At 41.3% G+C, this 22,627-nt stretch overlaps 1 protein-coding gene across 1 annotated transcript; it reads left to right on the top strand.

Moving 5' to 3' along the window:
* Positions 1 to 7,274: 7,274 nt before the first annotated feature.
* Positions 7,275 to 22,627, top strand: Pxt1 (peroxisomal testis enriched protein 1). Its single transcript, XM_053743427.1, is given in 5 exon segments — positions 7,275 to 7,337; positions 7,339 to 7,423; positions 7,426 to 7,446; positions 13,526 to 13,656; positions 21,824 to 22,627. Coding segments are annotated over 5 exon segments (405 nt in total). The 3' UTR covers positions 21,929 to 22,627.

Here is a 22,627-nt window from a genome sequence, read left to right on the forward strand (position 1 = left end):
AAAGATTGGAATTGGAAAGAAGGAAAAGAAGAGAGTCACCAAGAAGAGAGTTAGGGAAGGAGAAATCAAAGCAAAAGAGAGAACATGGGAGTGGATTAGAATGGGAGAAAGCTAATCTTACAAGGGAAACAACCACTAAAACATGTAGAATGTTTTTCCTCAGAGTGTACCTATTTTTGTTTCATGGATACAATATTTTTCTGATGACAGTATAATTTCTTTAAAGTATTTTTATGCTCCCTACATTTTCTGTTTTCTGTCATTCCTTTTTTTTTTTTTTCCTTTGATTTTCCCATGTTGGAGATTTAAAAATTTTTTCCATGTTGAAGGTTTTCCTCTGGTATCTAATGGTTCTTGTCCATTTGTATCTAATTCCTGTGTGTGTGTGTGTGTGTGTGTGTGTGTGTGTGTGTGTGTATGTTACTGAGGATTGAACCCAGAGGTGCTTTACTACTGAGCTATGCCTCTTTCTAGTTTTTGTTTTGAGACAAGGTCTCACTGTATTGCTTCAGCTTCCTGAGTTGCTGGGATTACAGGTGTGTGCCAACACTCCCGGCTCCATTCATATTTTAAGAGTGAAGTCGTAAAAGCTGATCAGAGGTTTTGAGGGTGTGTGTGTATATGTATATGTATATTTTTTTTTCCCCCAAAAAGCCCGCAGTGAATTCCACCATCTCACAAGTTCTTTATCTAAGTAGGAAAGGAGGCCCTGGTGTCTTGTTTTCAATTCTAGTTAATTCCTACATTCCCATAAGTCAGATGTTCACTGTGATCTGTGCCAGGTGTCTCTCCAAATAGAACTTCTTTAGCTTACTTTCTCCAGAAATGACATTTACTGTAAAAATAGTAACTTGATTGCATGAGATGGGGTGGGGACCTGGGAATTTGACTATTTCTTAAGCAGATTTTCAAACAAATCTCCCTTTTGAAGCACTACATTTCCACCCCTCTCTATTCCTTTTGCTTCCCTCTGAACTTCACCTGCTTTTGCTACCCAGATCTTTACAGGATTTCACAGGGTGACTCTCCTTACTTCTCCTGCAACCACTTAGGTTTGACCTTCCTGGGATCTACCAAGTTCTTTCCCATCCTTGATCCATTTTCCTTTTCCATGCACTGTGGTTTGGGGTGACTTGCAGTTCAGTAAAGATGAAATGTGTGCTCCTGGTTGTACATTTTCCTCTCATTATTTTTGAGATGGTGGTACTGTGATAAATTGGAAAGTCTACTGTTTTTATTTCCAGTTCTTCAAATGACTTGATTTCTTTACTGCCGTTGGGCTTTTTTGCTCTTGACATTTTCAACTCTCTGAGACATTCTTTTTCTCACCTTTCTTCCTGGTCAATTCCAAGTCATTTTTTAGGTCCAACTTAAACATCATGGCTAGATGCATCTTTGCTGACACCTATACTAGGTTAGGTCCACGTGCCATGATACACTCTTCTATACCTAACTTAAGTCTAATGACAAGTGATGACTGTTTCCCCTGCTAGAATATTAGCTGCACAAGGGAGAGAACTCTTCATCTTGTTTACAGTTGTGCCCCCAATGTCTCACACAGTGCCTGGCATTCAGTAGGGGATCAATGGTTATTTTTCATTGTCAATCAACATCTATTTGCTTGCTATAAAAATCTGAAGCTTAATTTGCATTAAGTATTTTAAGTGCAGCATTCCTTGTTCTTCTGACTATCTATTTATTATTATGGACAACAGCCATGTTATGGTACAGTGAGTGTGTCTCCATAACTCTCTCTCCAAATTTATTTTATGATGAACATTTTAAAAACTATAATGTACTGACAATTATACGCACACAGACTAATGCAGTATATAAATGTGCTGTTGCTGCTGTAACAAATTACAAAAAATGAGCAGTTTAAGGTAACACAAATGTATTATCTTATGGTTCAGGAGGTCAGAAAATCTACAATGATTTGTTGGGACTGCATACCTCTTGGAGGCTCTAGGAAGGAATCTGTTTCCTTGCCCTTTTCAGCTCCTACAGACAGTCTCCCTGCCTTGGCTCATGAGCATTTTCACACATTATCCTGACTTCTGCTTCCATTATCACACTTCCTTCTCTGACTCACTCTCTTGCTTCCCTCTATAAAGACCAACATGATGCTGGGGGTGGTAGCACTTGCCTGTAATCCCAGCAGCTCAGGAGGCTGAGGCAGGAGGATCACAAATTCAAAGACAGCCTCAACAACTTAACGAGGCCCCCCCCGGGGTTCAATTCCCAGTATCTATGTGATTTTATTGGATCCAGATGATCCAGGATAATCTCCTCATCTCAAGAGGTTTAATTTATTTATATTTGTTAAGTCCATTTTGCCAGTGAAGGTACATATTCACAGGTCCCCAGGATTAGTATGTGGCAATCTTGGTGGGAAGGGCATTATTCAGCCTTCTACACATAGCAAAATGTGAATCCACAAATGGATGAATTGTACAAGAAATGTAAACACTTCACTGATAGGCATTTTAAACTTTATAGCAGAACAACCCAAGAAATAGATAAAATAATTTTATTAAGTGAAAAATTTTATAAATATATTTTTAAATAATAAGACAAGATACCTAGCCTAACCAATGATTATGAAATAGACAACATGCACAATTAATGGTTGTCTAGTCTTCCAAGGGCGAAGTCAGTCTCATGTTCATGAATCCTGGGATTTCCTGATGTTTTCAGTTAGACACAATTTCCTAAAGGTAATTAACCCAGTTATGTTAATGACTATATAAAAGAGCATGGTGTATTTCTTACATATATTAAAAATGATTTTTAGATGATAAATATAATCAGCATTGATTATTTTTAATACAGAGCTATTATTTGGGAAATGTTATAACAAAATATAAGTGATTTGGGGAAAATCAAGTCCAACATTCTTTTTTAAAAAAATTTTTTTGTATTGTAAATGGACAGCATGCCTTTCTTGTATTCGTTTATTTTTATGTGGTGCTGAGAATCGAACCCAGTGCCTCACACATACTAGGGAAGCGCTCTACCACTGAGCCACAACCCCAGTCCCAAGTCCAACATTCTTGATAGTTTAGGTACTTTATTTTCAGTTATTTAGCAATGTCACGTGAATAACTAGAACGAAAAAGTTATTTCCACATGAGGCGAAAGGGCAAGGCTATAGCCGACTCTTCTAGGTAAGTACTTCATTGTATCTGCGTATTGACTACCAACTTTGCTCATCTAGGAATTTTAATACTTATATTAAGTATTAAATATATAAAGTCTTTTTCCCAGTAGGAGGTTTATTGAAAAGTCTGATTAAGGACAGAAAGTTGCCTGACAAAGTATAGATGAAATGAAACATACCCAAGGCAACAAAATACCCAGACACCCACAACCTCTTATCCTCAGTTCCCCCTCCCTCAGTTTGACCTGAATTATAAACTTATTCAATATATTGAAGAAGCATTTTACCCAGGAGAATGTGGTACATTTGAAAAATGATGAGTGGGAATTCTACTTGCTGACCTTCCTCCCCTTGGCTCTGTGAGGCCGAGAAAGCTACCATCTTTCTCTCAGTCACTTCGTCTCAATCCTTGCTTGCTCTTCTGAAGCTGTGCTGTTGAACCCTGAACTGTGGCTCAGCCAAGGTGTGCTGGAAGTGTTATCCTCTAGGGGTGCAGGGTTCCCTGTCTCTGTTCAACAAAGAATTGAAGACTAGGACACAGAGATAGCAAGCAGGAAGTAGGTTTATTGCAAAAGTGACAGAGATACAGAGATAGACTTCTCCAAACAGAAGGGGTCCCAGAGCTGGGAATCCGGTGGGGGTTCTTTCTATGGTCTCTAGAATTTCCTTGTTCCTCGTCTCCTCCCCTGTCAACACACTCCTTGCTATTATTGATTGGTGCCCCCTCTGTCCAAGCGTCTGTTTGAGTTTTTCTATTGAGCCCCCCTCACTCCCAGGCAGGAGCACGGGTACGGAAGCGGCTGTCTGACTGGAGCACTTTCCTCAGCCAGGAAGTTGACCTCATCACACTCTCTCCTTTATTCTGGCCTGCCCAGAGCTCCTCACTGCCATCTTGTCCTGGCTGCCTGAGTCCCTCTACATCTCCCTCAAGTGCTAAATACATACCAGATTTCCAAGACTTACATTTATGAGAATGTAAAATATTCCATTTAAAAATATTGATTACATGTTGAAACACTAGCATTTAGACTTATTTTGGGATGTACTAAGTGAAATAAAATACATCATTAACATTAATTTCACTTTTTTTTATTGTAAACAAATGGGATACATGTTGTTTCTGTTTGTACATGGAGTAATGGCATACCATTTGCATAATCATACATTTACATAGGGTAATGGTATTTGATTCATTCTGTTATTTTTTCCTTCCCCCCCCACCCCTCCCACCCCTCTTTTCCCTCTATACAGTCCCTCCTTCCTCCATTCTTGCCCCCCTCCCACCCCCCCTTTATGTGTCATCATCCGCTTATCAGCAAGATCATTTGTCCTTTGGTTTTTTGAGATTGGCTTATATCACTTAGCATGATATTCTCCAATTTCATCCATTTGCCTGCAAATGCCATAATTTTATTATTCTTTAAGGTGAGTAATATTCCATTGTATATATATACCACAGTTTCTTTATCCATTCATCAATCGAAGGACATCTAGGTTGGTTCCACAATCTGGCTATTGTGAATTGAGCAGCTATGAACATTGATGAGACTGTATCTCTGTAGTACGCTGATTTTAAGTCCTTTGGGTATAGGCCAAGGAGTGGGATAGCTGAGTCAAATAGTGGGTCCATTCCAAGTTTTCTAAGGAACCTCCACACTGCTTTCCAGAGTGGCTGCACTAATTTGCAGCACTTGTTTTTGTTTTAAAAATTTATCTAGAGAACTTAAAATTACATATTTGGTTCACTTACTTTTATTAACACTGGTTTAAAACTCCCAAAGGCCTCTTCTATTACCTTTTCTTTCTTTCTTTTTTTCAGTAATGGGGGATTCAACCCAGAGGTGCTCTACTACTGAGTGACATCCCCAGCCATTTTTATTTCTTATCTTGAGATGGGTCCTGCTAAGTTGTCCAGGATGCCTTCGAACTTATGATTCTCCTGCCTCAATCTCTTGGGATCACAGGCATGTGCCACCTCGCCTGGCTGTGACCTTCTTTTCATACTCATTATGGTGTAATTCCTTCCTTTTCCAGTAACTCTTTAGATTTGGAAGGTACTGTTGTGGAAACGACAAGACAGCACTCAGAAAGTAGGAGAAACCAAGCTTTATTTTACGCCGGTGGACCCAGAGGAGATTAGCACTCCAAAATTCTGAGCCCTGATCCACAGTTTCTCACAATTTTTTTTTTTTTTTTTTTTTTTTTTTTGCAGTACTGGGGATCAAACCCAGGGCCTTGTGCTTGCGAGGCAAGTACTCTACCCACTGAGCTGTATCCCCAGCCCTCTCACAAAATTTATAGGTTATCTGACATCATCTTAGACCCATCCTATCATTGGAGCTTTTTCCTCTTTTTTTAAAAAAATCCCTAATCTATGCAGCTGAAGGCCTGTGCAGGGTCTCTAACATAAAGCTTGCTCACAGAACAAAGAAGAAACAACTCTTTTCGCAGACATCTATTACATTTCAGGAGGAAGTAGTCAGACTCTTAGGGCAGTTATTGACAATGCAGAAGGTAGGGCCCATGGTAAATTAGGCTTCCTGAGAAAGGCTGAGAGAGGGGAGGAGAACTGACCCCTTCCCCAGGCACTGGACTCTTCCCGTAATGATTTTGTAATTTCATTTCACAACCAGATCTGGTTTTACCATCACAGTACAATAGAAATTTGAACTATATGACCAATCTTTAAGTCCAGGGAATAAACAAAGAAAGATAATGAAAGTATTAATTCGATTTTTCAGTTCATTGGATTGGTGCGACAATATTATCAGGTAAAAGGAGAGGCGTAGGAGAGAGCCTTTATTAGTAGCTATAAAGAGATTAAGGAGAAAATGTAAGAATCGTTCTGGAGAGGAAACTCACACATGAAGAAGCAGGACAAATAGCTGGATTGTCACCAGTTAGAGATCCAAGGAGGTCCCCCAGAAGGGAGAAGGGGGACGCTGGCAGGTTCCTGACGTATGCCACAGAAAGGAATCTCAGGATGCATGGAAAGAGGCTCAAATAAAACTTTATTTAGGAAAGGAAGGAGATTTGTTCAGGAAAGCAAACAACAGAGCGGGTACACACTCAAGGGGAGAGGAGTGCTGGTCGGGTGGGTGCTCCAGGGTGCCATGTGCTGTTGGGGTCATGGGCTCTTCTTTTTAAAGAAAACTTTGTAAATAGCAACATGAGAAGCAGGTGGGGGTGACCTCAGCTTAGTGAGTTCGGTTCTCCTAATCATGGAGCCCAGGGTAGGTCAGGGTGGTGGTTCACTTTAGAATCTCTAGGTTAATTGTCATCCACTCAATAAATAATGTTTGGAATATACCCACATCTTAAGTCTCTAACAGTATTTTCCCTTTGATTTATTTAGTCTAAAGAAAATATGTTCTATAAGTCAGCAATGTACGTAGTAGACGTTAATCATGCAGACTCACAAAACTCTTAAGATTTGAAAGCTTTTTAAGAATTTGTGTCTGGAGGAAAACAGGTTTGGAGAATAAAAGTGAGGTGTTCATGGAACTTTGCAGATTTAAAATTACAGTTTCTTTTCCCTTCCCTGTTCGTCTCCTTTCAACCTATCCTTATTTCTTCTATCCCACCTAAGGATGATGTGCATGCCCATAATCCCAGTGTAAAACTTAAGAGACTGAGGCAGGAGGATTGCAAATTCGAGGTCAGCCTGGGCTATTTAGCAAGCCCTGGTCTCAAAATACAAAAGGGTTGGGGATGTCTCAGTGATAGAGACATCAAAAGAATTAGGCCTATGTATTATACCTCCACTTCTCCCTACCTCTCTAGGTTTTGATCTTTTTTTTTTTTTTTGGTTATACTAACTTATTTCTCTTTTTTGTGTACCAACTTAAGACTCCTCCCCTATAGAATGTGGCTATTGAAAGGAAAAACTAATGGGAGATGAGAATGTGTGGGGTGTTGGGGGGTAGTAGATTCTAAGACAGAGAAAGACCTTAGAGATCATCCTGTTTCACCTCCCACTCAAACCCACAACCCATTTATTTGTGGAATTAAGGCAGTTTGTACTGTTAAAGCATTCCTATTCATGTAACTACCAAATATTTAATGGGAAATTGGGGACATTCTCTGAAAATATATTTTTCAACAGAGAAAAAACATGAGGAAGAAAAAACACCAGGGCATTGTTTATGAACCTAAAGAAGTTCTGAATTCTGGCTCTCAAAGTAACAAATTGTTGCAAATCACTGTGGGCAAAATACAGTTTTCAGAGGGCATACATGACTCAACTTGTCAGCTCCCACACAGTTCAGCCATGTCAAGGAATCCAGGTAAGATATTAATGTTAAACTAAGATAATATTCCAATTTCAATGTATTTTTCTTGGTATTGAGGACATAAAATTGGGCATTAAATACCTTATTTGAAGATTAACTGTAAGGAGACAGTGGTAAATCTATTCATCCAACTTCTTAAGTGGGAAACATCTAATACTGACTTTATTTCATGGTACTGTTTCTTCTTTTAGCCCTGAATTGATGTGACAACTAATTAAGATGACCCCAAATAATCAAATTAGATCAAATTTACCTTTTAACACAAACTTGTCTTTAAACTTGACCTGACAACAGCTGTATTGTTAAGGCAGGGATCATTCAGATTAGGTTCCGTCTTAAGTTTACTAATATAAGAGGACATGAAGGAAAGATAAATTTGTAATTTTGTTTTGCAGAAACATGTGATTCCTAAATGTCCTAAAATGCTGGCAAATTAAAACCTAATGTGTTTTTTGTTTTGTTTTGGAACTGGAGATGGAAACTTGGGGGCACTTCACCACTGTGCTACATCCTCAGGCCTTTTGATTTTTTAATTTTGAGACTGGGTCTTGCTAAATTGCAGAGTCCGGCCTCAAACTCTTGCTTCAGCCTCCTGAGTAACTGGCATCACTGGCATGCACCACTGGGACCGGCTAAAGCCATGTTTTTGAAGATTATTAATCGAGAGTGTTAGAATTAAATGTATTGAGTCTTAGGCTTTTAGATTAAAAAATATGCTAGCTACCTGAAAGGACTAGCATTAATTTCAGTTCAGTTGAAAACAAATTACATGCCACTGAGAGTGTAACTTGAAATTTTGTTGTTGTTGCATGTTTATTATTAGTAGAGTGTGTGTGTGTGTGTGTGTGTGTGAGAGAGAGAGAGAGAGATAGAGAGGATATATTTAATGGTACTGGGGATTAAACCCTGGGCCTTGCACATGCTACTCCATCACTCTGCTACTGAAATCCCTCTCCCAGCCCAGAAAGTGGAATTTCAAAGCATTTTAATAGTTGCTTGCCACCACACCAAATGTGGTACCTATTGTCTAGAAAGAACTTGGTTGATTAATATTTTGAATTTTATCTGTGTGTCAATGATTTCTCAGAATATGAGATTGTCAACTACGAATACCTTCTAGAATTTACATCTTTTTTTAAATCAAGATGTAATTCATAGACTATGAAGTTCACTGTTTTGAGAATCAACAGTGGTTTTTCTATGCTCAGGAAGTTAGGCAATCTTCCCCACGCTTCTGGTCTTGTTTTGTTGTAACTCTTTCCAATACATTTTCACACTATTCCACGGAATCTTCAGTCCTTACGAGGCTGATGGCTATCTTCCGAGATGCCTGTGAACTTGCCACATTTACCTAAATGCTTTCTTAATTACGGTTTCACTTCAAAAGCAAAAGCAGGGGGTTGAGGTTGTGGCTCCATGGTAGAGTGCTCATCTGGTGCGTGTGAGGTCTTGGGTTCGATCCTCAGCACCACATAAAAATAAATAAAATGAAGATCCACTGACAAAAGAGAAAAAAAAGGAAAAAAAAGCAGGGTAACGAGTTCATCATGCTACTCCCTTTGATTTATCGATAACAGCTTATATCCTCGTGTCTATTTGTATGCCGAGAACTCTGCCTGTTTATTGGTACACATCTCACTGGTGCCTCGTATTTCAGCGCGGCGGTCCACTCGTGTGCACTCCACGCCTGCCGATCAATGAAAAGCAAGGGGGCCTTTCCCTTCCCACACTTTTCCCGGTCCAGGAAACGTGGTTTGCCTTCATAACCGCTTAGTTTTATGATACCGCTTAAGAAATGGGGGCTATGAAGACTGAGGGGAGGATGCGTGAAGCGCACAGAGTTCATTATGAGGTCGAGAACTACAAAGGCCGAGCGGCGCGCAGGGCTGTGTAACCGAGTCCCGCGCTCCACGCGCGCGCTTCCGCCAGGCGCGGGGCGAGCAGCGCATGCGCCGCGGGCGGCTTCGGAGATCGCCTTAGGAGGCTGCGCCGCCGTGTGTGCTCCCGATTGGCCACAACCAACCCACGTGACGCCTCCCGCCCAACTCGCCCGCCCTGCTCGCGCTGTTCCCGCCACCCAAGTGTATGGTTTGGAAGTTTGCGTTGAGCAGTGGGGACCTCACCAAGGTGTCGAAGGTCGTTCAGAGGTCCCGTGGACTCTCCGGCAGTGAACCCTAAAAAAAAAAAAAAAAAAAAAAAAAAGAAAATCCTTGAATACTGCTCAGAGAAAAACTTACTGAGAAAGCCGATGATTGAAGAGGTCACCTTGTCTTCTTGGTGGCTTTTGTCGGACTGAAAATGGAAATCACAAGCCGTTCATTGGCAAGGGGCTTCCTGAAGCCAAGATTTATCTCTCTTATTTTGGGGGGAATCTACTCATTTAAACGTAACTGGAAAAAACGACATAATTTTTGTATGGGGGAATTTAAAGCCGCTTTTTCTTAGAAGAGTTGAGGGATGGGTAGGGTTGTGGGAAATCCAGAGTCACACCATCCTGATACATCATATAAGCTAATTTGGAGACTCCTGGAAGAAACAGATGAGTAAGAGAAAAGGGAGCCCCCCCCCATTGATGGGGGAAGAGGGGAGGCAGTGATTTGACAAAGGACATAATGTAATACTTAAAGCTTCACGCGGTGGCGTACACCGTGATCCCAGTGAGTTGGGAGGCAGAGGCAGAAAAATCACAATTTGAGACCGGTCTCCGCAGTTTAGCCAAAATTAGAAATAAGAGCTGGGAATGTGGCTCAGGTAGAGCGCCTCTGAGTTCAATCCCCAATACCGTGCCAAAAAAAAAAAAAAAAAGTAATGAAAGAGCAAAGTAAATGTGTATAGTATAAATGAGATATATAGATATAAAAGTCAGTACAGAATTTTGTTGTTCAATATCTCCCTTTGAGGGTGCTTGGATATTTACTTTTGCCTTTTTTTTTTTTTTTTTTTTTTTTGGTTTGCTTTTTGTTGTTCATTCAGAAAACACTGCCAGGTGCAGTGACCCATATCTCCCAGCAATTTGGGAGGTTGAGGTAGCAATTTAGGCCCCAAGTCATTTAGCTAGCCCCTGTCTCAAATTTTAAAATAAAAAGGGCTGGGGAGTAATTCAGTGGTAGAATACTCCTGTATCTTCAGTTCTGAAAAGAAAATACTAGGACCTACTATATTTCAGTCAGTAGCTGGCTACTGGGGTACTAATGGATTACAAAAACAGCAATAACTCCTTCCCTCTTGGAGCATGGTCTGATGAGGCAGATGGTAGCTAATTACACATATAAATGTCAAATATGATGTCATAAGTGCAAAAAGGTCCAGATCCCCCCCCCCCCCACACACACACAGTTGTACCAGTTAACACTCACATAGCAATTGTGATAGTATCTCCAGGCTTCTGATAAGATTCTATACCCAAAGCTTAAAATATATGCATGTGCATTATTCTTGCTATTTCGTAACCTTAAATGAAAGAAGAACTGACTCCAAGACTAACTAAAAGATAGGACTGACTTTAGGTAAACTTAAAGTAACAACTAGTTGAGGGATGGGTAGGTTGGGGGAAGTCCACAGTTATCATTCAACCCTAACCTAATGGACAATTATCTGTTGAGTACCTTCTGTGTATAAGGCACAGAGCTGGGTCCTAGAGTTGTGAAATAGATTCATGTCCTCCAGGGTTTTGCCACTTAGTCACTCAGGTATGCACAAAATATAAGTAATCATGCTGTACTCCAGAATGCAAATACACCTCTCACTTTTAGCACACTCACTCTGTTGTCCTGTGTCCTTCCTCTCTTTGTCTGCCTAACTCCCCTGGTCACTGAACTACCCAAGGCTTGTGGGTTGCCTCATTTCTCCCAGTGTCCCTTAAAAAAAAAAAAAAAAAAAATTCAGATGTTGATCTGAAAATCAATGTTAATTGACCTTTATTTTTTATCCATTTATTTATATGTGGTGCTGAGAATCAAACCCAGTACCTCACACATGCTAGGCAAGCGCTCTACCACTGAGCTACAACCCCAGCCCTCCCAGTGTCCCTTTGAAACTTATCTAACTTGTGTTTCATTTTCCTAATGTAAACATTAGATTTTGTATTTTCCAGGTGACAATTCATTTAGCAAACAAATAATAGTAAATTAATATGCTTTTGACTGGCTCAGGAAGGCCAATCATTTTGAAATAGGAGCAATTTGTTTGGAGGAGTTTCCCCATTTGATCCCCTTTCTTCTTTGGGCATCTTACCCGGGTGACCTCTCAACCCTCACAGATATCCTCACTTTTTCTAAGTAGTCTTTGCAGGTGTCAGCTGATCATTAGTGTGTTATTTCAAAATGACTTGAGGTGAGAATCTCAATATGCATATGCTTCAAGGTACACTTGAAAATAACAATAGAAACAATAGAAATTGGAAATAACTGGGAGCAGGGTTGTAATTTTGATCAAAAGTGCATATATTTCACCTACTGTATAAGCTACCTGTCAGGGGTTTTGGCTGAGGCGAATTCGTGCATTAAGACTCTGCCCTCCCTGTCTGGGATGTCTGTTTGCAACTCCTGTCTAGTTGGTTCCCACCCACATCTCTCTTTTCTTCTCCAGGCTTTTGAGTCATCTGTGACTGTAAGTCATCCTTCATCCTTCAAGATCCAACAGATAATATAATCATCTTCTTGGTCATTTCCCTGACTCTGTGCAAATCTTATTAGTATAACATCTTATGTTGAAGTTTTTGTCTCTCTTCCACTGGACCCTTAGAGGTCAAACCTGAAAATTTAAGGTTCTTGTATTTTATTGAAATAAAACAAGTCCAACATAAAATTTACTTTATCTACAAAGTCATATGTATATGTTTAGTCCAATTCTCCCCCCCTTTTTTCCTTGGGAATTGTATCATCCCTAACCTATGGATTGTGAGAACTAGAGAACAGAAACTTTGTCCTAGCCCAGCACATGTGAGGCACTGGGTTTGATCCTCAGCACCACATTAAAAAAATAAATAAAGTTTAAAAAAATTTAATTTCACCTGATTTTACTACTGGAAACTTTAAAATTATGGGCTGGGAGTGTAGGTCAGTAATAATAGAGTGTGTAAGCGCAAAAGGATGGGAAGCAGACTCAGTGGATTCAGAGAAGCCTTTATTCCTTCGAGGACTCCGATGCTGTTGGGGCCCATTTTCTGGATGGGAAAAATGGCCATCAGTTAGAGGGAATTTTGGTTTTATAGAGTACAATGATGTAATTATTAAAGCCATGTACATTCAGTTTTGACCATCAGGGGCTAGTTGCACAGGTAAAAACTTTTATTTAGGAGGGTAGTTGTAAAAAGGTTGAAACTCGTTGTCTGGGGAAATAGGAGTCCAGATCCTGAGGGATGAGTACTCAAATCTTGCCCTTTGCTTTTCTTTCTCTGGGATTCATTATTTCCCAGAGTTTTAATATTTGCTGTGCCTCCAGTTAGGACTAATTTGCAATGGGGGAAGGTCAAAGTTTAGGACCCAGCATTCGTATTTGCCCCTTTCCTTTAGAGCCCATTGTTATTAGGAAAGGATGCACTGGGAGAGGTTTAATGTTTGACCAATTTCCCCTCCCTCCTCCTGAGCCCCTCCATTTTTCTTTTTTTTTTTTTCTTTTTTGGCGGTGCTGGGGATTTGAACCCTGGGCCTTGTGCTTGCAAGGCAAGCACTCTACCAACTGAGCTATATCCCCAGCCCCCCTCCATTTTTCTTGGGGAGATGTCTTGCAGGAGTGCTTGGTGAATAGGCCCCAGGTCTTGGGTTCAATTTCCATATATATATATATATATATATATATATGTGAATAAAATCATATATATATATACATATATATATATACACATATGTGTGTGTGCATGTGTACATATATATATATAGAATGATAGATAGATAGATTTAATTATATTTCTGTTGGATAGAGCAGATCTATTCCAGTGCAAGGCTTTGCTTTTTGATGATTATAATGACTGGATTTCATCACTCTCATTGTCTGAGACAGTTTTTAGTAACTAGTGGTAAATGATTTTACAGATTAAGAGGAATTATCTCTTGAACTCTTTCTGTCATTGCAGATCATCATTCACTTTCTCAGTTCAAGGAGAGTAGCCTTGGCCAGAATCATCACCAGGAGGAAGTAATCCAGAAGTTGGCCATGCAATTGAGACACATTGGGGACAGCATCGATTATAGGATGGCACAAGAGGTGAGACTTCAGTTTCCCCAGCAAGATTCTGCCAGGCAGGAAGACAAGCAGCAATGGCTGCCACGTGCCTGAGATCCCAGGAATAATCAGAACTTAGATTCATAATATCTGGGTCACCAAACATTAGACCTGTACCTTGTGAGCCTGAGTCAGTCAGCGTTAGATCTCATAGTTGCTACTTCAATGTGGCTGGTGGACCGGCAGCATCAACATCCCTTGGCAACTGGTTAGATGCGCAAAATCTCAGTCTCCTGCCCACATCACCACAGATCAGACTCTACCTTTTTACACATTTCCGGGGGGTGGAGGGGATTTGTGTGCACACTAAAGTTTGAGGAACTGCCCCACACCCTTCAAGGAGGATGCATATTAGAATTGCCTGTGGAGTTTCAGGAATTACAGACACTTGGGCTCAACCCTTAGAAATTCTGACTTACTAGGGGCTGAGGCTTGGGCAGTGTTTTAAAAGCTCCTCAGGTGAGTGTAATGCACAATCAGGGAGGAGAACCTGTGCTTTAGCTTATGGCTATCCTCCTTGAGCCAGTCCTAAGATCTGATGTGAACCCCACCCCCACAAGATATCTTAGTTTCTCCTGATTATGATAAGAGATAAGAAGAGGTCATGGGAAATGATGACTACTCAGAATCTTGGGGGTGATGAAATTCACAGCTAGTTTAGTTGCCTGCTCAACAACCTGCATTTGGCAGTAGACAGCAATTCCCTGGGGCTCCATGATAGTAGGGGTGCCTGCCCCTCGGAGCCTGACTTCCTGCCCTTACATTTTCCTGTGCCGTGATAATTTCCTGTTTATCATTTTAGCTGCCACCATGGTGTCTTCAGGGAGTGCTGTATTCTGGTCCAAAAGTGGACAATACACAGCCTTTTCCTCAGACATCCCCTGGGACAAAACATGAATAGGAGTTCCCAACAGTAATGCTGTAGAAGCAAGAAGGAAACAGAAAGAGGCAAACACAGTCAAACGAAATATCTGATAAACTAATTTCATGCAAACCAATATTACTGAGTACCTTCTGTGCCAGCTCACATCTAGGTATTGGTAGCTGGCGCAGCGTGCAGGACAGAGATGAATCTAAGCTCATAGAACTGAAAATGTAGGAGCAAGGCCATGAAGCCTATGAGCAAGAGACAGGTCGATGAGCAAGAGACGGGCCAGTCAGTCAGGGATGTGGACTCAAAGCAGAATGAGGGCAGACCGAAGGATGGAGAGTGGCTTTGGATTGGCCATCAGGGAGAGCCTTCCTGGGCAGGCGCTTTGTGAGCAGAGATTGGAAGTGAGGGAACGAGCATGGGCACACCTGGGGAAAAGGTAGAGGGTACAGTGAGTGCAAGGCCCTTGTGACCAGAAAGGAATGGCAAGGGGGCCAGAATGACTGGAGTGGACTGAGAGAGACCTGGGAGTTGACCTGATTCAGAGATGGAGAAAAGGTGCTCAGGTTTTACACTAAGTATAAAGGAAAGTTCTAGAGAGGAAGTCTGACTGCCATGCTGAGAACAGGCTGTATATAGGGCAAGAGGGGCAGCATCCAGAGGAACCCCCAAAGGAGGCAGCAGCATGTGGTAGTGGAGGTGGTGAGAGACTATCAGACTCGTTGTCAGATAAAATGGAAAAGGAGAGCCCGCAGGATCGGCTGATGTACTGGATTTGGGGAGGGAGAGAAAGAGTCGTGGATGACTTCAGTGTTTTTGTCCTGAGTGTCTGAATGGATGGTGGTACTGTTTACTGAGATGGGGAGAACTGGGAAGGACAGATAAGGAAAAATAAAAGAGCTCTGTTTGAGACATATAAGCTTGAAATTTCTATTAGACAATAGCTGGACGTGGTGGCACAAATCTGTAATCCTAGTCACGTGGGAGTTTGAGGCAGGAGGATCTTAAGTTTGAGGCCAGCCTCAGCAACTTAGTGAAACCCTATCTCAAAATAAAAAATAAAAAGGGGTAGGGATGTAATTCAGTGATAGAGTGCTCCTAGGTTCATTCCCCAGTACTAGGAAAAATAAATTACTATTAGAAATACAAATTGAGAAACTATGAAATTGTGTAGGAGTTGTAAGAACCAGTCTGGAGTTCAGGGATCTTGAGATTTGAGGTTAGAATTTGGATTATAAATTGCTTTCTCTGTGAGCTTTACAGCCTCTATCAAGTCCTAGCTCTCAGACTAGCTCCTGTTGGAAGAAAAACTAGATCTATGTAATAATGTTTACTGGTAAACACTATTTACCAGGGTCTACGTTAAGGGTTCACCTGCCTTGTTTTTTAAATTCTTTCACCCAGTAATGAAGTTGAAACTATTATTATTCCTGCTTTTCAGATAAGGAAGTTGATGCTTAGACAAGTTAAACAGAGGGTAAGTTGCAGATTTAGGACTCAGAGCCACGTTGGCTGGCTCCCACACCCATGCACACACTCTACCATACAGGCTGCTGCTTGATGACCACTGTCTCCCAAGAGCCACTTCTCGCCATCTGAACGCTGACATCAGGACCCAAGGGTGTGAGGCTCAGAGAGAGGTGGGAATACCTCCTCGACTCCATACATTTTCTACATAGGATCCCTTTCCAGAAGTACTCACCTGAAAGCCATACCCTCTAGTCTCAGTGGATGACCTTATGAGAACACTGCAATGGAAATTTGACATGTGTAGAAGAGATACTTACATAGGGACTCACCACTCAGTGAATATCCAGCTATGGTGTAAAAGGTCAAATGTGCTGCTTTTTGAGTTGAAATACTGGGTCCAAACCTGGTTTACCACTTACCTACTGTGTGACCTTGGGCAAGTTACTTAGTTTTCCTGGTTCTCATCTGTAACATGGTGATTATTATGGTACTTACCTTATAGAGTTGTTGTGAAAATTTAAATGAGATAATTTATGTAAATCACTTAGAGACTCACAGAAAATGATCATTAAAAGTTAACTATCTAGGTCTGGGGTTGTAACTCAGTACAACTTGCCTAGCAAGTTAGTACTAGGTAGTACACTTGCCTAGGATGGGTGAGGCCTGGGTTCGATTGTCAGCACCACATAAAAATAAATAAAGTATTGTGTCTATTTAACTAAAAAAAAAAAATGTTTAAAGTTATTTATCTAAAGTTAGTGGTGCACGCCTGAAATCTCAGGGACTCTGGAGGCTGAGGCAGGAGGATCAAAAGTTTGAGGCCATCTTAGCAATTTAGCGAGGTCCTAAGCAACTTAGGGAGACCCTGTCTCAAAATAAAAAAAATAAAAAGGGCTGGAGATGTGGCTCGGTGGTTGAGAGCCCCTGGGTTCAATTTCTGGTACAAAAAAAAAAAAAGTTATCTCTCTAAATAAAAATATGTATTTTTTGCCTTTGCCCTTTCAGTACTTGGGGATGAATACTTCTTGTCTTATGTATCTTTTGTTAGGCACATTCGGGTGTTTACCATCTCCCTCCTTTGCTACAGTTTCTTCTGTAGGAAAGTTTTCTTTGACGACTGTACTTCATGAACTTCAACTCAACTTGTGTACTTCATGATTAGCTAACTCTGAGGACTCATGGTTCCTTCTTTTTTTGTCTTTGGAGGAAAGAAATAGGGCAGGATGACTCACAGCCATGACTTTCTGTGTTGCCTGTGCCCATTGGAGAGGTCACTGCTCGATGTCACCTTTGCCCATTTTTTCCCTCTCCTTTACCTTTTAAGTTGCAATTTACTTATGAGTCTTAAACTTAGCCCCTTCAGCTCACTAAATGGACACTGACCTCCTGCAACTTCTTTTTTTAATTAACAGCTTTATTGAGAATAATTCACCTACCACCCAATTCACCCATTTAAAGTATACAATTCACTGATTTAAAAAAAAAAAATTGTAGTTGTAGATGGACAGCATGCCTTTATTTTATTTGTTTATTTTTTATACGGTGCTAAGGAGCAAACCCAGTGCCTCACACACGCTAGGCAAGTACTCTGCCACCGAGCTACAGCCTCAGCCCCATGATTAACGGATTTTTTAGTATGTTCACAGAATTGTCCAATCATTAGTGCCGTCAATTTTAGAAAATCTTCATCACCCTATAAAGAAAACCCAAGCCTGTTTGTAATCTCTTCTTATTTCCCTCAGTTTTCCTGCTAACATTTCCAGCCTGCTTTCTGCTTTATGGTTTTACTTATTTTGGATATTTTATATAAGTGGAATAACACAAAACAGAGCCCTTTGCATTAGATTTCTTTCATTAGCATGCTGTTTTTTTTTTTTTTTTTTCCCCTGAGGTTCATCCATGTTGTATGATACCACCGTTTATCGGTGACGAGTTCTGCTTCCTCAGATGTTGAAGTATAACACCAGAGAAGCCAGGGAGGCAAGCATATAGAGCAGGTTTTATTCAAAGGAGTAATGCAGACTTCTCCTGGGAGGGAGCAGGGGGCCATGGCTGATGTATCCCAAGAAGTGAGTGTACCCTGCATCTTTTCTACATTAGGGTCTCCTTTGTTCTTCTGTTCTCCCTCCCCTTACCTTGCTCCTTCCTGCCTAGTGGCTAGGCCCAGGAGATGCTGGTGAGATGGCAAAAAGGCGAGACCAGATGGGCAGGGGGAAGGGCTGCAGGGGGGAGGGCCAAATGGAGTGATCCAGGCAGGTAGGGGCCCAGGGGGCGTTCATTAGCAATTCCCTGCCTGCAGCTTTTTTGGAGGGGTAGTACAGGCAGGTAACCTTGGTGATCAAAAGGGCTCTGGAGACATTGGCATTCCAGTTTCCTAGGGGCAGTCTCCAACTTCCCAGACTCAGATGGCCTTCTTTCCTCTATTCGACCCAATTACCTATTATTTTTTGGTTTCAGTAGCATGTATCAGTATGTATCCTTTTTATTGCTGGATAGTATCCCATTGTTTATATTTTACACAAAACACAATTTGTTCATCTGTTTACTAGTTGATGGACATTTGGGTTGTTTCTACTTTTTGGCTATTGTGAATAATGATGCTATGAACATTTGTAAAGTTTTTGGGTAGATGTTTTAGTTTGGGGGGGGTACATACCTAGAATCAGAAGTGCTGGCTCATATGTCAACTCTGTTTTATTTTTGGAGAAATTTCAGATTTTTTTCCCCAAAGTGGCTGCACATGGCTGGGTAGAGGGCTTGCCTAGCATGTGAAAGGACCTGGGTCACCATTTTACTTTATGGTCTACTTGCAGTGTATGAGGTCCCAGTTTCTCCACACCCTTTACAACATTTGTTATTAGCTGTCTTTTATCTCATTGTGGGTTTTTAAATTTTTGGTTCTTGGAATTGAACCCAGGGCTGCTTTACAACTGAGCTGCATCCCTAGTCCTTTTTATTTTTATTTTTCTGAGACAGGGTATCCTTGCTAAGTTGCTGAGGTTGGCCTCAAATTTGAGATCCTCCTGCCTCAGCCTCCTGAGTCACTGGGATTACAGGCATGTGCAGCTGTGCCTGGCTCCTTTCATTTTCTTTCTTTTTTTTTTTTTTTTTTGGTGGTGCCGGGAATTGAACCCAGGGCCTTGTGCATGCAAGGCAAGCACTCTGCCAACTAAGCTATATCCCCAGTCCTCCTTTCATTTTCTGATGACGTTTTTTGAAGTATAGTTTTAAATGAAGTTCACCTTTTCTGTTTTCCTTTTTTAAAAATAATTTCTTAGATGTTGATAGACCTTTATTTTATCCATTTATTTATATGTGGTGCTGAGACTCAAACCCAGTGCCTCACACATGCCAGGCAAGTGCTCTACCACTGAGCCACAAGCCCAGCCCCTCTCTTTTTCCTTTTGATGCAAGTGTTGTTTGTGTTATAGCTAAGAAACAATGGCCTAGTCCAAAGTCATGAAGATTTACACTTTTCTTCTAAGAGCTTTGTAGTTTTAGTTGCTAAATTCAGGTCTTTGATCCATTTGAAGTTAATTTTTATAAACAGTTGGAGTTAGAAGTTCATTTTTTTGCATGCAGGTTTTCAGCTGTCCTGCCAGTCTTGCCCTATTGACTTGTCCTTGTTGAAAATCAGTTGACTGCAAGTGTGATGGCTTGTTTCTGGACTCAGTCCTCTTCCATTGACCTATGTGTTTATCCTTACATCACCTATAGCTTTTCTTACAGCTGGCTTTGACCTAGACCTTTAAGGACACCTTGCCCTCCACCACAAAATTGCATTTTAGAATACCTTTAAATAACAGCAGGTTTTTAAACATTTCTCCCAGGCTGGCTTTAAAATGCTAATGCCTCTGCTGCTTCAAAGCTTAGGTCAGACAACTTTAATAATAGAATTTCAAATCTGGCACAGTACCTTTCTTTCATAGATGGTCATCATTTATTTACCTTTTGTACTCTATTTAATCAAGTGGTCACATTGATTCTCCAGACGCCTTCCTGCTGTGGGTGTATTTAAAGAAGCTGTTGTTCCTTCTCTTGGAGCTGGTGGGCAAGGAGCTCCCCAAATTACGTCATCTGCTAAACTGATTGTTCTTGAGCTGCACAGCTCTGATTCTTTTCACTTAAGCTAGTGTTATGTGTTTTCAGAAGTAATCTGTTTCTCAAAATTGCATTTATTTTACCATTTAGTTATATGGAATTTTTGTTCAAATACCTGCTTGTTGGTTTTTGTTGTTACTCTTATGCTTTTAAATCTGGGTCATGTAATTTCCCTAGCTAGAAGTTGTGTTTTAAAATAACACTTTAGACTTCTCATTGCTTTTAGAATCTCTGCAATTTTACCACAGGACTCTCTCCTTTGGGGCTCTGGAAACTGCTTCCTCTTTCCCTCCAGGCCCAGGAGTGGCAGCAGCTCTGCTCTTCCCAGCCCAGTTCCTTTGTTTAACCCTTCTCAAATTAGCCTAATTCAGGTGTTATATTATTTCCTCTGGAATCCTGAATGATAACAGGAAGGCACAGGGAATTTCTTAATTTGTTAGAAAGAGGAAAGAGAAGCTAACATTTCTTCCAGCTACTCTTGGAGACACTTTTACATGTTTTACTGAATTCTCCCAGTAACCCTGCAAATTGCCATCAAAAGTATTTCAGAGGAAGTGGTTGACTTTCAGAGATTGTGAACCTATCTAAGGTCACTCAGCTTCTCAGTGGCAAAATTGGGATTTAAATATATGAGCATCCAACTTGGTGTTCATTATTTTTCTCATCTGCTATTCTGGAAGGAAATACCTTCAGTTTTTCTAACTTATCTTAACATAAAAGGAAAAAATCTTTTAATGATTTACAATTGCTTATAGGACAGTCTAAATTGCTTACCCTACTGCTGGTGGTTTATCATTCATTCATTTATTACTGAGCACCTGCTATGTGCCTGGCTGTTTAAATGCTGAAGTTAGGCAGAGACAGAACTCCCTGATCTCATGGAGTCTGTAAGTGAGACTGACAATAAAGTGTATAGTTTATGAGATGGTGATACATGCTTAGGAGAAAAATAATTCTAGCAAAAGGACGAGGAGTGTTAGGGTTTGCAGTTGTTAGCATGGGTGTTATGAGAAGACTTCACTGAGGAGGTGACTTTGGGTAAAACCTTCAAAGAGGCATGGGAAGGGGACACAGGCAGGGAGCCCTGGAGACTGTGGACAGCAAAGACTGAGGCAAGAGTGTGTCTGGCCTAGCGAGGAGGCCAGTGTGACTGAACTAAGCGAGGAAGAACGTAGTAGATGGTCAGAGAGGTGGGCAGTGGGCATATTGCCAGGGTTTTGAAGTCATCCTGACTTTTCTTCTGAATCGGGTGGAGCCATCTGAGATCGCTGAGCAGAGGAGCCCAGTTGAACGATCCAGCGAGGCTGCCATGTTGAGAAGAGGCTACTGCAGGCCAGGGAAGGGGCCTCATGTGTCTCACTCTCAGCCTCCTTTTCCTGATGTTTCCACGTAAACATGACCTTTGCCTATTGCTCACCAAAGTCGGTGAACTCTCTGTCACCTCTAAAGTTGGTGAACTCTGTCACCTCTAACTTTGCTCAGATTCATCTCACCTCTCCCTCAACCCAAGTCCTGCCTATTCTTCTAGCCCCCAGCAAACAAGGTGAAGTGGACAATAGAGACTGAGCGACTCAACTTTGGCTCACACAGTTCAGAAATTGCTTGTTTGCCACATGGATTGAATTATATTTTCGAGCATGCTAAGTTTCTAACTCTGGATTATTTCTATTGCTTTTTTTTTTTTTTAACCCTCTCTTTTTTAAACAGGATCTTCAACAGGAAGGCAGAGATGCGCTGGCTCATTTTGCTTTATTTGTCTTTAGAAGAGTTCGGGTTTTGTTGGGCTTTTTCTGGAATAACCATTTGCTGTAAAAGGATTATAAATGTCAAGTTCTGTTTTTCCTCTGCCTTCTGAGAAATGTGAATCCTGCTGAGACAGATGGGAAGAAGACCCTCCTCCTCTACCTCTTCTCTTTTTACTCATCATGGTTGGTCTGTGTGGGTTTGCTGGAGAACTGTGGGCACACAGGGCACTGTCAGCAACCAGCTGTGAGATGTCTGCGACTCATCATGTGAAGCCCGGGGAGTAATCAGGAGCCCAGAAAATGCCAACATTGTGGATGGGCCCAGTGATCCCTACATGGAAACCTTGATCACTTCCTTCCATGAATGAAATAGAACATGTCATCAAAACAGGTCACAGAGATGGGCACTCTCTCCTGGGCATCTCCCTGGGGATCATGCCCTTCTTGACCTTTGGCCCTACTTCCTTAAGTCCAGATGTGCCCTGCCAGCTTCTCCTCAGCACGTTTCCCAGCCCCACCTCAATCCTAGCTCGTCTACTCTGTGGAAAGTCTGAGGAAGCTTCAGTCTCTAATACTCAAATCTATCACCGATCTTCATTCCCAATTCCATGTCTAGAACCTGCCCACTCCCATCACCACTACTGCTGGTGATCCAAACCTCCTCGGGTTTGGATTCTACAACACTGAAGTTCTTTTCTCACGCTCCCTCCCCCGCGACCCCTTCACATCTTTCCTAACCACTTTGCTCCCCACCACCCCTGACCCT

The sequence above is a fragment of the Sciurus carolinensis genome, chromosome 7 (genome assembly GCF_902686445.1).
Source record: "Sciurus carolinensis chromosome 7, mSciCar1.2, whole genome shotgun sequence".
Lineage (NCBI taxonomy): Eukaryota > Metazoa > Chordata > Mammalia > Rodentia > Sciuridae > Sciurus > Sciurus carolinensis.